Source organism: Bombus pascuorum, chromosome 7, assembly GCF_905332965.1.
Source record: "Bombus pascuorum chromosome 7, iyBomPasc1.1, whole genome shotgun sequence".
Lineage (NCBI taxonomy): Eukaryota > Metazoa > Arthropoda > Insecta > Hymenoptera > Apidae > Bombus > Bombus pascuorum.
In genome coordinates, this window is record NC_083494.1 from 3,747,730 (window position 1) to 3,765,573 (window position 17,844).

General features: G+C 37.4%; 1 protein-coding gene and 1 long non-coding RNA gene across 3 annotated transcripts in view; one reads left to right on the forward strand and one right to left on the reverse strand.

Moving 5' to 3' along the window:
- The window catches only part of LOC132908700 (uncharacterized), a 321,053-nt gene that overhangs the window by 121,403 nt on the left and 181,806 nt on the right, over positions 1 to 17,844 (reverse strand). The window lies entirely within an intron of this gene.
- LOC132908688 (vesicular acetylcholine transporter-like) overlaps positions 2,297 to 17,844 on the forward strand; it is a 208,391-nt gene continuing 192,843 nt past the window's right edge. Inside the window, exons 1-2 of one of the 2 annotated variants that reach the window (XM_060962906.1) lie at positions 2,297 to 2,406; positions 4,771 to 4,965. Coding sequence is in view for 1 of the 2 variants with exons in the window: in XM_060962907.1 (XP_060818890.1) it covers positions 6,293 to 8,041 (1,749 nt within the window). In the remaining variant the exon portion in view is untranslated. Of the gene's footprint in view, positions 2,407 to 4,770; positions 4,966 to 6,133; positions 15,011 to 17,844 lie in introns of those variants that run through there. The other variant, XM_060962907.1, reaches the window with a different exon arrangement.

Below are 17,844 nucleotides of genomic sequence, written 5' to 3' on the forward strand. Positions count from 1 at the left end.
CGATAAGATTACGAGAGAAAATGTGACAGATGAGATAATGTAGTGTGAATTAAATTTTCTATTTTGTTGCTAATATACTATATGTATAGTATACAGTGGGTCACAAAATTTGTATGAATATATTATTATATTGCGTTATGAGAAATTTGTTAAAGTTTCGTTAATACTGCAACGAGACAGGATCGTCGTACTTATGTTGATAAATGTTAGTTGATAAATGCTTAATTTATTATTATAAAAGCTAAGGTGCGAGATGTATATGCCAAATCAAAGCAAAAATGTATATAGAAGTTACGAGACATTTATTGCAAATATATTTAGTAAAAAATGAGTATATATTGCGAACAGTGTTTTTAAAAATGTACATATATAACCAATGCTAAACATGGTGTTATTAAATGTGTCACTTACTGACATGATAGTTGACTGTTTGAATTTTTTAATGCTTTGGTGATTTTGCGAAGAGTAGAATATGCTTCCCATATATTCAGAACAAGTTTTTGTAAGTGCACAAATACTTTCGTGAGTCACTGTACGTAAAATTATATTCTATATCTATACACGTTTCAAGAGATAATCTTATTGATTTAATTGACTGAATGTTTTAGAATAAGTTGGTTCCAGCCATAACTTTGATTATCCAGTTTATTAACGATCGCGCACAAATACGAGTACATAGCTCGATACACGAAAATAACTATAGCTGTTTTATTGTTCACACAGTCTGCTTCGACTTTACATTGCAAATGTAGAGCTTAAGTAATTCTGCGCGTTACCAACTTTCGAACTAATCTAAGTATAAATTTATTCGTATCTACATTTAGCGAGTCCATAGCGAACGAATCGGTCCTTCCTAATTAGAAAATATCCACACTTGACCTACTATTGTGTAACCATTAAAGATAGATCTATTTTAAACGTAGATATTTAATTGTGAAGTAAATTACAGTGAATAAATCGCTGATAAAAGCTGCGTCTTTTTCCAACCTTTTCCTAAATCAAATTCTCAATCAATATTTTGTTGGACATTTCCTCTTTCTAAAGTTCTCTTCAAAATTTGTACGAAGCAATCTACGACAATTTACAATTAATTTACTTAAATGCAGATAAACTACATAAATATACAATTATACAAATTAATAGTTCAAGTGAATGTTAGACTACTTGTATTACGTAATATTTCATCGCGCTATATGATTTAAAATCGATTTAGAATTTATAAATTTAAACGTACTTTTATAAAAGCACAAAAGTGAAGGATAAAACTGTAATTTGCAATTTGATGAAAACTTACGTCAAGTCTATCTGATTCATCGAGACATTTTCACAACTATTTATAAAACCAAATTGTATCTTTTCATGATTAAATGTATTTTTAAATTAATACTCCTCGTACTCTTTACAAAGCTATCTATATCCTTTATATTCTCCCTTTATACACATTCGCTAATAAATTCTACTTACATCCAATAATTGTAAAGGATGAGAGGTGTGAATACACTTTTCTTACAAATCCACCGTTTCTTATCAATAACGGCATACTCTATATCACAATGCTGCTGCTATTCATTTGCAAGTTACAATACACTAATTTCTCCACGCAATGGAGAAATTCACGTCAGGCTCGTATCCAACAGCGGCGTATCGTCGGAGAATGCTAAAGAGAGTTCACAAGCACCAAAGATTAAAGTTATATATAACCAACCAAAGATTAAATCAACCAAAGACAGAATCAGCAATCTGTTGAAATCGGATCTGATGAAATGAAAAATAACGTCCATGTCCGCAAGCAGATAGTCCATTTACAAGCTACTTTATACCGTGTAGTGGCATACTTAAATTCTATACCTACAAGGAACGGGCGAGGAAGACAGAAAGAGAAAGAAAAAAAAAAGCGGAGATGAAGGTAGATAATGTGGAATGGTTGCTAGTCGAAGAACACTGTGCTGTGTCGTGTTCACCGCGTTCTCGAACCCCTTTTTCTCGAAGCAGCCAGCAGCCCACAGTTGTACAGGTGAAGCTCATATCGACCTGCCGCCAGAAATACCGCGCAGCATCGACCGTCGTCGTTATACCTGGTGTGCTTCCTCTTCCCCCGGGGCCGTGCCACCCCCGAAGCACGAAGCAGCTTGGGGGGCGAGAAGAGGTCAGCGGGGGATGCGGATAGTTGGCACGATGGTGGTTGGGGGCTGACGTACGGTCTCAACGCCGCGGCCAATCCCTGGATCCTGGAAACCGCGGCTGCGCCCTGTCACAATTTCCTCCCCGGCTGTGGGGATGACAGGGACGGGAAGAGGGTAACGTACAACACGGTGGCGGGGAGAACTTCGAGGGCAGACGTTTCAAAGCTACCCCAACGGAGAGACACGCCGAGACGCCCCTGCCATCGGGAGCCCTTCGGTCTCAGTAAGTATTCTCAATGATTTTCCCTTTATTCTGTATATAACCGTGCCGCTCGCGTTTGTTTTTTCCCGTTTCCGTCATCCGCTTTTCGAATCTTCTCGAGTGGTCCTGTCATTTTCGGTGGCTCGTGTTGACATCACCGGGCGAGGGCTTGCTCTCCGTAGAGGTGCGAAACTCGGGTATCAATCGGTGAACCTTCATCAAGCGTTCGTACCTGGTTTCCATTCTATAGATACCGGTCAGTTCTAGGAGGCTAGGGTTCTAGGGAGATCAGTAACTTTTCTATTCTTTCGGTGTTGTTTTTCTACTTCAGCAAGTGACGACGCTGATTACCTTGGAAATATTCGTGAAGAGATAAACGGTGCTTAGTTCGTCTGTCAAGACGTGGTGAATATGAAATGAATTGCTAGGACGATAGATTTTCGCAGGCCGAGATACCGCCGCATCGACTGAATACGAAGGAATCGAGAGTTATATAACGTGTCATGATGTATATCGATCATGAATATGACAATGCATCACTGCAGGGAGCGACCTTCTTTTATTACGATACTTATTTCTTCCATTTTGAAACAAAGACGTCCTAATGATGACATTCGTTAAATAAAATTCTGGCGACTAAACAGAAATGATTAGGAATTATTCGAAAATTGTCTCGAGAATGGGAATTTGTTTTGCTTAAACGGCGTCAGAGTAAATAGCATTAACACTGAATGGTACGTGAAAATAACGATACTACAACGTGGTAAAGGATAGGAAGTACGCGCTTGTATAATATTTTGTCTTTCTCCGATGTAAGGCATAGGAGACTGTTATAGATAGATGTTTCGATTCCAAATTTAGATCGGTCAGGGTTTAACGCGTGTATAAGATAATAGACAGGTTAGGAAAAATTGTGTCGGTTTCGAAGAACGAATGGACAAAAAGAGCTTATTGTCAGCACGCTATAGGCAGAAGGGAACGTGCTAAAGACCGACAACTTTTTGATTACTTCCGTGGAAATTAAGTTATTATTAAACAAAGTTATGCTACATTAATATTTAGATATTGAAAGACACTAGAAAAGGATATTACAACCTCGTATTAAAAATTTATTATGGAATACTTGAGAACTTAGAAACATTAAATAAATACTTTAGATTTTAGGAAACACTTTAAAGATTATGGATTATGGATTGTTACGCTAGCTCATTCTTGTGTATGAAACTACTAGCATAATAAAATATCAACCGTGTGCTAAGTTATTATACACTAACATTTAGATATTGAAAGACACTTAAAGGATAGTACAACTTTTTACCAAAATTTGTTATAAAATATTTGAGAATTTAGATACATCGGATAAATACTTCCAATTTAAGGAAACTATTCGAAGATTATGAATTGTATATATGGATTATTAAACTAGCTCTATTTTGTCTGCAAAATAATAGAATATTAATTGTGCGCTAAGTTACTTCAACATTTGGATATTAGAAGAAACTTAAAAAAAAGACATTACAGTAGAATTTTATATAAACTTTTCGTGAAGGGGAGGGGGTGGTTCATATGTATTTAAGTTCATATAATAGGAATTTACATTTGGCGAATTTAGCTGGAAAGGGTTCATTTAATCGGATAGTAACTAAAATTTGGTTGAAATAAATAGAGCTTATATAAACTGCAATTTGTTTGTAATTATTATTCTACTATAATATTTTTGATCAAAGATCTAATATTCTTGTTCAAAGATCATTCAGAGATTTAGAAATTCGAAAATATTAAATACTTAAAATTTTAAGGAATATTTTTAAAGAACATAACAGTACGAAATACTACGCTCGTTGTTTTTTATCAACAGATTTCTTATTAAATTATTTCAATATTTATATGTCATTAAAAGACAATTAATAAAGCTTAACTTTTTATTAAGATATTTGAAAATTTGGAAATATTAAATACTTTCACTTTTAAGAAATCTTAAGCAAACAACTTGAAGGCCATGGAATATGCATTACTAGACTAATTGTTTCTTGTCAAATCACTTCAATATCCACATATTATTAAAAGATAATCAATGAAACTTAACTTCTTATTAAGGAATCATGGAAAGAATTTGAAAATATTAAATACTTTTACTTTTGAGAAGTCTTAAGCAAAGAACTCGAGGACTATAGGATATAAATTACTGAACTCGCTGTTTCTTCTCTATCACTATCATAACAGAATATTAGTAGCGTACTAACTTACTTCGATACTTAGAAAATTATTTCCTAAAACGTATAAATACTTTTTATTAAATAAGATGTTAAAATATTTGACAGTATGAAATACTCAAAATTTTAAATTAATATTTTTTAAGATAGAATATTACGTCTGTTGTTTCAGGCTCGGTTGCAAATTCGGCTGAAAAGGTGGAGGGCCCGGGGACGCAAGAAGCTAAGGAGTCGGTGAACGGCTCGAGGGTCGAGACCGGACCGGACGTCGCCTCAAAATTGAGCAGTTTGTTCGCCGGACTTCCTAGTCTGGCGAGTCCTCAACGCCTCGCCAGTTCCCTCAGGCAGAAATTCGCCAATAACTCTGGTAAGTTTACAAATTTTCTCGGTGCACGGCGTTCCCCTCGCCGTCAAACTGTACGCGACTATGGAGGCTCGTTACGATCGTTGACGAAGTTACGGTTCCCTGCTCGCCAACCAGTCATCGTAATTAATAAACGAGGGTGCGGACACGCATCGAACGACGTTGAGAGGGACGTCGGTTTACGAATGATCGTTTGACGGAAATAATTAATCCGTTCTGGTCTGGCAGAGACGCGGTGTTTAGCGTCTCAAACGAGACACGACGACGCTTGACGATAATTCGGATTAAACACGCGTTTAATTTCTGTAACGAGATTACGTTTGTCTTTGGATAACTGTGAAATAATCGAAAAGCTCTGACGTGTGCATTGTAATAATTTATTCTTTCTCGGTATTTCCATAAGAATCCTATCTTTAATTCAAGCTATTCCAACGAAACGGAACCTTCTGTTCTTGGCACTGAATGTTTTATCGATACGCAGAAGAGGCAGATATCGAAGGGGTATTAAATCGAGCTTTGTTTTCGCATCAGAACGTACACAACACGCGTTCAGCTGCTGTCTTTCCTTGTCTAGCAAGGTTCATTAAATAATTACCACGCAGCCCATTTATAGAGTAAAGCCATACCATCCACAACTCGACCTTCACCCTCGTTTCGCTGGCGAGACCCCGTGTTTTTATCTCTCGTAACACGATACACAATACCAGACATAGGTAGCTAGGTTCAGATCGTGCTGCCTTATCGAGGGGGAGCCTCCACCCGGTGTCATGTTCACTTCTATACCCACCAGAAGCAACCGAGGAATCAACTAGACGACGCGTGGTTGGTAAACGGAGTGAAAACCTTCATCAAACGAAGACAAGCTCGTCCATGCTGTCGACGATCGTAAAAGGTCGGGTTGGGGTGGGATGAATCGGTAAGCGGCGATCAGGCCGGGTCAGGGCTCCCCTTTCTTTCGAATTTATCAAAAAGAAATTATCCATTGGCCCACGGTGCAAAGAAAATCCCGTAACGAATGTTCCGCCTGGTGAATTATATAACCCAGGGAAAACGGGAGATTGCTATTAAAATACCAAACGAAAGATAAAAAGAACGGGAAGAGAAAATAAAAACACATTGATCGTAGGAAGATTTCGGGAGCTAACCGTGCCAACTCGGTGATCTGTTGTAGGTTACCCCCGGCCCGGCCTGATGCGCGCCGCCCAAATCGCGACGATTTCTTCGTCACGATCACTCCCAAGGTCGCATCAAGTGATCGCGATTAGTTGCTCTCGCTAGACCCTGGAAGCCGTTGCTGATCTATTAAAGGCGGATATCTAAAGCAACCACCATGACGACGATACCGATACTCAACATTGAGTTCAGCGAGCTCAAGGAGATCGTGTGGACCAAGTTGCAGGAACCGAAAGCTCAACGGAAGCTAGTTCTGATTATCGTGTCGATAGCTCTGTTACTCGATAACATGCTGTATATGGTGATAGTGCCGATCATACCTGATTATCTCAAGTACATCGGTGCGTTTGGGGACGTGGAGGAAGAGGTGAACGCAACGGGGCCGCCTTCGCATCACGGTCAAGATTCAGCCACAGGAGTGTTGTTTGCATCGAAAGCTATCGTTCAACTAATGGTGAATCCATTTTCTGGCGCTCTCATAGACAGAATCGGTTACGATATACCCATGATGATAGGACTTTGTATAATGTTCCTGTCGACGGCTGTTTTCGCTTGCGGCCGAAGTTACGGTGTCCTATTCTTCGCCAGAAGTCTGCAGGGAGTGGGTTCGGCGTTTGCGGATACCAGTGGCTTGGCTATGATAGCAGATCGTTACACGGAAGAGTCAGAACGCTCGAAAGCACTTGGTATCGCGTTAGCCTTCATTAGTTTCGGGTGTCTGGTAGCTCCACCCTTTGGCGGTGCTCTTTATCAGTTCGCGGGCAAAGAGGTGCCCTTTCTGATACTCGCTTTTATCAGTCTTGCAGACGGAATAATGCTTTTGTTGGTGATGAAGCCGCTAAAAGAACAAGTAAAAGACAGCCAAAAGGAACATAAACAAACGATACCGATCTGGCGACTGCTCATAGATCCTTACATCGCTGTATGCGCGGGCGCTCTGATGATGTCCAATGTCGCGTTGGCCTTTCTAGAACCCACTATTTCGTTATGGATGGAGGATAACATAACTCGCGACAACTGGAAAATGGGAATGATTTGGTTACCCGCGTTCTTCCCTCACGTGTTCGGCGTCGTGATAACCGTCAAGATGGCCAAACAGTATCCTCAACATCAATGGCTGATGGCTGCCTCTGGCCTCGCGTTGGAAGGCCTATGTTGCTTCATAATACCATTCTGCAGGTCCTACTGGGTTCTTATGATTCCACTCTGCGGAATTTGTTTCGGTATAGCTCTCATCGATACTGCATTGTTGCCAACTCTGGGTTACTTGGTGGACGTGAGATACGTCTCCGTATATGGTAGCATCTACGCTATAGCCGACATCTCGTATAGCGTAGCGTATGCGGTGGGACCTATCATAGCCGGTGGTGTCGTAGAGGCGATCGGTTTCACAGCTTTGAATATCGGCATAGCTCTCTCCAATCTAATGTACGCACCTGTACTCATGTACCTGAGGCACATCTACGATTTCAAACCGTTCCAAGACGAGGCGGACGTTCTCATGCAAAATCCACCTGACAAGGAATACCAGACGTACGTGTTGCAAGAACAGAGGCCACTCTCCGGCGAAGTAGGCAATCATCTGAATCAAACGCGTATGGAGACGAACGTGGATCAAGGCTACGATCAAAATTACCAAGCTGGACAGACTTACGATCAAAGTGGATACGGGCAGAATATTAATGCCTCCGGATACACTCAAGCTCCTACAAGTTACGAACAGCCACCTATGTACGAGCAACCGGCTAATTACGGCCAACAGCCTATGGGTTACGCCCAACAGAGACCTTACGGACAAGAGCCGCAGGCAGCAGGTCAAGTAGATGTGAATCCATTCAGGAGACCTCCTAACGTCGATCAGAAGCCTTCCGGCGATAGCAATCCATTCAGACAAGGAATGTATTAATATGGTTGACGAGGCTGCGTAGTTTATCGGGTATTCGTGATCGTTCACCATCGAATCTACAGGCTACTTTCGCGTCACGTCACGAATATCGCGAAATAGTCTTCGAGATAGGCTTCCAATTGTCAAGAATGTTAGCTGTCGCACGCGTATCGACGATCTTCTGCGAATTATGGCGATCGCAACGTTCGTTCTCTTTCGGTGATTTCACCAAGTGCATCGACGTCTCGTCATCTTGTGGTTACAAATTATCGAAGGGGGCCGTGTCGACTTCCAGAACGATGATTACTTCGAGATGTTTCGGAGCTATATCTCTAGAAAGTACACCGCGGAGTTCTATGCTCGCGTAATATTCGACGATGGTCTTGGGATCATTCGCAGTGGTAGTGTCGGGAAATTTAAATCGGTCTTACGGATCAGTATTTTTTATTCGAGAGGCGATCGTTTCTTCGATGAAACTAGACGCGAAGGGAACGATGATGAAATTACGAAAAACGTAGTGTTTATAAATCGTGAAAGGGCGTGATTGGTACTTGACATATCAGTTGCCATTAACTCGATGACTGTTTCCGAAGTTTTATTATTTTACAATTCGTTTTACCATCTTTTCTCTGCCTTTTGCTTTGTTTTTTTTTTTTTTGAAACTTTATTCTATGTAAAGTTTCAGTACTTCGATATCAGATTAAATGTCCGCATAAATTCATTTGACTGCTTATTAAATGAATATTAGGAAATTAATAAAAACATTTGTAACAAGAATTAATTTGAAACTTAACGTAGTGTAATTTTCTATACGCGTAATAATTGATAATATCAGTATGAAATTTAAATAATTTTAAATTTACTTATAATTAGCACGACATATGAAACTTGCCGCGTATTTTAAACATAATTTAATAGATATTTTTGAAATTATGAGTTATATTAATAATACATCGTAAATAACAGTCATCGTGTTGACAGCGAAAAATATAAATCGAATACAACAAAATCAGGTTTCCTAAACATATCCAATTCTATATGACAAGTAAGAGCAGCTAGAATGTAGTGAAACAAAGTCGTCACTTTCAATTGCAACGCGCAAAAATCGGAACGTTTAAAATGACAAATTCCTACCGACAAAGTGGTCAGCGAAAAAGTAAGAGAGAACAGAGGAGAAAGGGATAATCTATGAAGATGAAGAATCACATTCGTCCACATCTCGTGGGCCAAGTTGAAAACAAGAACATAATCGCAACGGAGGCTTCCCCTCAACAAGGACCTTTGCTCGCGAATTGCCACGAACATCGGCAAATCCTCAGTTTTTATTCGTTTTGTTTGCATTTCATTGTTGAACCGAAGTATCATATCACTAATTAAGGCATCAAACTAGTAACTATCGAAGCTTTCATGTAGGTAATTGTATAGATAATGTATACGGTAAGGAAGAAGTAAGTTTTCTTTAGTCGTGATATATAATGATATTGGCAAAGTACGTTGCGACTGTTACAACGCGTAATAACATATCATTCTTCTTTGATTTTATTTATTATCGTTAACAATTAAGTATTTCATTAGTGATGTTTTAATTTTCATTAATTAAAATACACGAATTAAAACGTCGAACATAGCACAAACGAATGCTAAGGAATATTGAGTTGGACGATATTAGTTGGATCGCGTCGAAGTATCGGAATGTTGAATTCGCTGATTAATCATTAATGGTAAAGATCCGAAATTTTATACAATTTGATATTTATAATTTACGATTTAACGAACATCAAGAAGACTCTAATTAATTAGCTGAGTTAGCAGTTTTTTAGTACTTTGTCAACAGTATTGATAGGGCAATTATATCTCAAGAGTGAAGTAATATTGGATGCTACATATCTGTATTTTCATGAGCTTAGTTTTGTATGTAGAAACACTTCCGTTCGAATCTCGTTCGTTTGATTCGTCATGGAAAATCGTGCAATATTTAGATAATACGTAGTCTTACATTCCCATGCATATTATGTGTGTATATATATATATACACATATATACACATATAGACACACACACACGTATTTAACTGCTATCGTGTGCCAGCGGCTCGCACGTAAAGCTTTACGAGTCCTTCGAAATTCTTTTACCGAGACAATTAAGTTCTTTTTTATTCGCATCCGCCATTGGGCCAAACGAAGGTTATTGGGCTGTTCGAAAAGTTCGTAGTGTTTTTATTAGCTAACACGTATCAGATGATGAAGTACTGGTCCTTGGTTGAACATGAAACTTTACCTTTTTTACGAAGTTTTCTATTTTATGAATCAGATACATAATTAAGATTAGTATCTTAAGAAACAAATGACCTATTTTCATGAATATATATATTTAATACAAAGAGAATGTTAAAAGATAATATTTGAAATTATCGTTCTTTTTCCACATTTCGAATTATGGAATCGATCATTTTGGCTTCCGACAGGTTCATATACGAAGAGCAAGTGAGAAATTTTGAATCTTAGTTAAAATGTTCATTTCTATCATTCTCATTCGTCGAATATGGTATGATTCCATTTTTACAAAACTTGTTATAAAGTTTATTCAAAACATATAGACAGGACTTTTAATATTCTAGAAGTCTGTAAAAGTCACTTGGGAGAATTCATTACCGAAAATGTTTTTATCGGTATTCCTTAAAAGGCACATATATTATTCGGTGCATATATTATTCTAAATACTAATACTAATACTAATATCGGTAAAATACCAGTTGTGTAAAAATACATATCCTTCAAATGTTTCTTAACCTTCGCTACAAATCTTTCGAACAACCTAATACGTTTTCAGATATCTATCTTTTAATAGGTAAAATCCATTTGCTTCCGTTTTCACACGTCGATCAATCTCAGCCAGAAAATCTGGCATTTCCCATTTATTTGTCAAAAAAGAAAAGGAAAAGAAACAAACGATCGCGGTTGCTATCTTAAGTTAGATAGGTTAGATTGGAAGCAGTGGCGAGGAGGCGCGTGTTTCAGAGACTCGTTAAATTTTACGCTCGTGTCCATCGCATGTTCGTACCTACTCGTCAATACTCAGAGACGTCGCGAGAAAACGAACGTATATAGAAACGACGTGTCGTCGACGACAATGCGCGCGATTCGAAAATGATTCGACGATTTCCGGTCGAAATCAAGGTCACGACGACCGACAGCCCGAGGATTCGAAGCGCGTTCACGACAAGAATGCTGCGCGATATTTAGCGGTTTGTCATTGTATACTGTAATACTGTCGATACGAGATTTCGTAAAAGTGCATGAAACAATTTGATCGTGACCACATTATGATTTTAGTATGTAACGTCGATGTCGTTCAACCGGTGCACTTCGTTTTTTCTGTCTTTCACTTCGACCTCGCAGCATTATCACTTCGTCGCTAATAGACACGACGTACTACGAGGGCAAAGGGAAGTACAGAAGAACGAAGTACACCAATCGAACGATATTGGCGCTACGTACTGAAGTCACAATATGGCCGCGATCTAGCTTCTCACGCGGTTTCACGGGATCTCGTGTAAATGGTGTGCATGTCAGTGACGATACTTTGTCGAGAAACCGTGGTCGAGTCGTCAACCCGCTTCTCGTTCGTCGCGTCCTTTCAATTAATCGTCGTGAGTGCTTTGAGTTTACAGTGCCTGAACTTTCAAGTTTTTACCTTCTCTCCCGTTGTTGTGAAATTCGTAACGCAGAATCGTACCTAAATCTCCCGACTTCGATGATTACGTATACTCGAGTCAAAGCAGCATAGAATCTTTAGATACGTGCGTATATTTACATTTACGCCATAGGCGGTCGCAGTTTTCGTACTTTTTGTTTCGTAGTTGAGACGAAAGTTCTAATAAAATGATTATACATATATACACATACATATATAAATACATAGTATATATACATATATTCGGACACATTCCTAGCAAACCTACGTTTTACGAAATATAACGTGTTATGTATCAACCTAGGCATTCCCACGAGTAAAATAAGAAAATATAAAAATTGTTATATAGAAATACGGGTGAGTGAAATGATACTAATAAACCCGTACAAAGATATATTGGTTTTTCAGATGTATTGATTAAGGAACTAATAACTTCCTCGAGTAATAAATATTTTATTTATAACATGATTTATAACAATCGATTACGATCGATTATAATTGATTACACTATGAATATTCCTACGATGAAATATTTCAGTACTGATATTAGTATTCATAACGTAATATTTTCATAATCTGCGCGTTAAAAGGGATCGACCGATATATAACCTGTCATATTTCGTGACACGTAGCTTTGTTAGGAACATGCCTATACTCGCATTGATAATTTCGTTTCTATGAGCTGGCCTCTATTATTAACGATCTTAGCGTAACGGTCGATGAAACAACAACGTGTCGCTTGCCGATGGTTATCGATGAGTGATGAATGATCGATTCTCGAGAGAAATCGTTGTGCCGTGATTTACGTGGATAGCATTCTCACTTAAGTTCGTTTGGGAAAAGATCAAAGTCTTTGTTTGGTCCTTTAGAATCGGTTGACTATTGTAGACTTTGCTACGATGATATGTACATATGTTGCAGTTGTTGCAACTTTGTGAAGGTCGCAACAAGAGAGTTTGTTGTGGTGAAGTGTCGGAATATTGTCCCTTGAGTTAGATATAAAGAATAATGGTAGTGCATTATTATACTTGGTAATGTTTAGGAATATAAAGACGACATCTATTCCACTTTTATCAGATATATTGCGCAAGGACTTATAACAGAGAGGATCGTTGTCCATGTTTGTCTTTCTCAAGAATTTCTGTTCGATATATTTCAATATTCCCTTCAACAAAATATTCATTTCATTACATAGTTCTTATACGTGTACCTGCAATTATATCGCAGAAGAAATACTTCTAGTTAAATCATGAAGTCGTGGAGGTCGTGACAGAGGATTTTAAAGAAGCAGTTATTTTTCATTCGACGATAAGTCAAGATATAGATCATAATATGTATATTATCATATTTCATAATATCGATTCTACCGTGTTGTGAGTTCAACTTCTAATTATTAGAATGGATTAGTATCTAAAAGGTGGTAAAATTTGACAATGTTTTCCTTATTGTTTTGATAAGTTTCACAATTTATTACACAGTTTAATTCTTTATTATGGTTTTGTTAAGTTTTGATATTGTAACATATACATTACTTTACATTTGTATATTTCATATTCCATATTAGCATATTCTGTGTTTAATCTGTTGCGTATTGCGGCTATACAACGAATTTTTCCCCTATTTTCGTTAAATTTGTACAGTAGTCTATTGAGAATTCACGGGACAAAATTCTGCTACTTCGCTGCGCTCATTTTCTGCGTGCATTATAATTTAAATTATTATACCGAAGTTATATAATATTATATCGTATTGTGTACGTATTATGTATATATCTATAACATATAATATTATATAGGAGATATCTAAAATATATTGTACAAGTAAAACATATTCTATACATATAATCCTATATACATAGAAGATGGTCGGAGATATCCCTTTTTTTCGTAAAACGGATTCGCGTTGTCGAAAGCAAACGATAACTGTCGTGCATGGCGTCGCGCGTACCTACATCGCAAAATTCTATCACAGTTATATATACGTATACGTAAATAATATAACATTTACGTATAGGCGCGTAACACACGTACTCGTAGCTTCTTTCCTTTCTTGTAAATACGTTACACGTGCGCGAATATATTAAAAAGAGAAAAGAAAAAAAGATGATATTATAGCAATTTCCCTCCCTTTTTCCATGCGAGGGAGTATATACTGCGTATATGTATATCTCGCCTATATGTATTATATCGTTTGTGTGTGTTGATGGCGCGAGGGCGAGTGATCTAAATGTAAAGAAGAACAGGAAGGAAGAAATATCAAACAGGAATGAAAAGAAAATGTCGGGAGCGGCTGTGTCCGTCAGGTGAACGGGCAAAGGTCATTGCGTAGAGCAGTGCGGCAGGCATTTAGGTTGCTCGCGATATTTTTCTCAATTTCGCGTGTTCATTACCTACCTACCTTTATCGCGCGGTATAGCATAAAACGGACAAAAAAAACTCGAACACTAGTAGAACTACGTATACGTCTTAACGTTAAATTAAGAAGGCCATCGCGTTGCAAACGTTGGATTGATGCAAAATTAATGGGAGTTTCTATTTTTTAATACTTTTATTTTTTTTCTTTTTTTTTTTTAGGGAAATTTTAAGAAAAGGTAATGTTTTATAATCGTCTTTTAATTTTGAAAAGATGTTGGTATATCTGAAATTTAATACACTTTGTATTAGTTTGGAAAGATTTGGTGTATCGAGCTGACAAGGATTTCTGTTTTTTAATTTGAATACATTCGCACACCTATACCTTGGAACATTATAACGAATTTGCTGATTAGTATCAAATTGATGTATATTTGCTCAAAGTTGAAGTTTTTTCAAATTTCACTCTCAACCACGTGATGTAGCTTAACGTAATTATAGAAGGTACAATATTATCCAAAATATCTTGTACATGCGAAAACTTCTATTATCCTTGCGTCAATCTGTTCTAATCTGTCCTTGCATAATACACTTTGAGACTGTTTAAACGAACACAAAGAAAGAAAAGAAAAATAGTGTCAGGGTTCCGATTCACCAGCACTTCTGGTGTGTATATACATACACCGAAGCTAAACGCACGTGCACACACTAACGAGTATATATACACGAATATATTTGGCGGTACACGGTACATGAATCTAATAACATCGTACACAGAAGAAAAACAAAGATACACGGTTGGATTGATGACGTACACAGCGAAACACACATGTATGTATGTATGTATATTTAAAGGAATCAAGTGTCGAACTGCGTATGTACTTGAAACCTATGATATTGTAATGTTGTTGAACCGGTTATTAAAGATGTCATTGTTACCAAAGAATACCATGAGTTGTGTTCTTTAACACGTCAATGATCATTTATTAGTTTCGTAGCGAGTCCAGTGTTTTATCGTTCCGAATGACTTGTTGCGTTGAAACGTTTGCTATGTACCGTCAAGAATGTTACGGTTCATTCGCAAAGTGAAGTTGTTGATTGATTGAATAAAAAAAAAGAATTAATAGAACATTTGTGTTTCTTTTGAAATATTTCATAATTTGAAATATATTTGAGGTGCAGAAAATTATGTTTGAATTTTCTGCAGGGAACATATTGTCAACCAATTCGATATCAACACTATCTTTGCATTCTTTTCTTTTTTAATTAAAAACGTGTTTTGTTATTATTTATGAACATTTAAGAAACATCGTCGATATTAGTCGCGCAGACTGAATATTAACCAAGGTAAACTAATACAACAATTAAACTAGTACATATTTGTTTCTTACGAAATATGGATTTATCACCTATTTTCAAAAGTTACTTGCACTTCCATTTTGGAATCTACAAGGCTCTCTCCCTTATCAATTGTCTTATATTGCAATATTCTTTTTTAATTGCTGTCCAACATAAAAGACAGAAAATCAATAAAACTGAACATATCGTATTATTTTCATGTGATCCTTGCGTGTTATACAAAACGTTTAAAAGTTTCATTAGTATTGCAATTAGAAATGAATATCTTGCCACCTTTATGTACATTTTCGGATTTGTTTCAGACTTACCAATATAATTATGATGATCGTATCTTGTCACAATATTTACAAAATTTCAAAACATTTTGTAAAACACACATAAGACATTCGTAAAATGTTTCTATAAACGTCCAAACATTTCTGTGCATCGTAGGAAATGTGAAATTTTACGACTGCTATCCTACACCGACTGCAGTGGTATTCATTAAACAGTATTGATTGTTTCCATTTGGTTTGCTGGTAATAATTTTAGGCTTGGTATTTGGGCGCCAAAGGCAGTACAGGACTGGCAACCCCTAGATATCTGAATAAATTACATAACGCTCGTTTAATACTCATTATGGGACATTCGTACAGAGTGAAACAATTATAATCAATTTATAACTTAATTATGTATCGATTGGATCACAATTTTTATTCAAATTATCATATGCTTGCTATTTATAATCTTCAAGTATCAATTTAAATTTTCCCCAACGTAAATATAATGCTTCTTTGTTCGAACACTATGGAAGTATATAAAGTATATTTTTACAGCATTGTACAAAGGGTTTTACAAAAAGGAAAAGTTAGAAATCATCGCTGAATTCATATAGTAATTTTTTCCTTTCCTCGTTTTCTGTCGACGAAAGTAATACAAGAAGAGATTTGTACACTAACGATATCACTATAGGTCTTTGTAGGAAAATTTTCATCTTTTCCCAATTTCGGACAACACTAAAACTAAAAACCAAGTTTCTAACAAACTTATAGCATTTTGCGCAATTGGGTAGAAATTTATTTCCAAGCAAGCAGCTTCCTTCGACCATTTTCACAGCAACAAAATTAAGACATCGTCCTAGGGTGCATTAAACGACATTAAGCTTGCTCGAAGCGACTCTTGCAGGTTCTCCGTCGAATGGTCGGCAGAACGTTCAGCCGTGAAATATTTAAACGACTCGCAGGGATATCGAGCGAGGCTTCGGCCGCTTAAGTCGGCGAAAGTAACGGCACGCGCCACGCGGAATTCGGGCCTAATGAAAAAGCAAGTATAAAGCGTGCAGGCGGAAGAGGGAGGCGAGAACGCATTGATGGGATGTCTGCGGGGCCCAATGTCAACCTAACCCCATCAAAGTGTAATAATATTTATATTAGGGCGCGGCTGAGAGGGTAGGCACATCGATTGGGGTGCGTGCTTGGGGAACAAGCCATTCGAGGGGTGGTGGACTAGCCTGGATACGCTGGAAACTCCCCTGATACCTAACGAGTGCTCCGCTCGTTCGCCATTCGAGATATCGATCTAGCTGGTAATTAGACTTAAATAATATCGATAGCCGTTGGACGAGCGCGATATCGATCGCGACCTTTGCCACCACCTGCGAACCTGTCGCGCGCTGTTTAATTCAGGGCGTTGTTTGAGCTATGATCGCATGTTGTCCTACATTAAAGTTATTCCCCCCTCGCGTACATTTCTAAGACAAGGGTATCGATCTGTTTCTATTTTTAACGCCGCTTCGCGACTAAGATTTTTCACGAATTTCGCTCAGCTGACAGTTTTTGGCTGGTTACTCGTTGTATTTGTTGAGCGATTGATTGGCGGTGACGCGTAGCTGCGTTTGTAGGGAGCTTTCAGGTAGTTGATAATTAGAAGATCGAAACGAAATTGTCATGCATGCCTGTTTGGAAACTATGCTTATTGACAGGACGCTTATAGTCTGTGGTTGAGGAGCGGTGATATTTAGTTATAATTGTATTTACTGGGTCACTATTATAGTTCTTGGTAAAAATATTTGTTTCCTACGTTTGAGACATTCTTAATTTTAATCAGAATTTATAAACATTGTAGTAAGGTGCTACTACAATTGGGACAATTGCTAACAGTTGGGAAAATATTTATTTAGAACGTTTGAGAGGTTCTCAATCTTAATCAGAATTCTTAAATATTCTACAATATATATATGTAGAACGAAGAACCATATTTTCTTTAGAAGATGGTAAGAATTTAATATTCTTCGTTTTCATTATACAAGCTTGTATAAGGTGGATTGCAAATATGAAAACACTCTTGCAATGTGTTATTACGTGTGTATTAGCTAAGAATACAGCCCATATGAAAATACTTGGAGATGTAGATCTATTTATTTTCTGATTCTAGATGTTAATT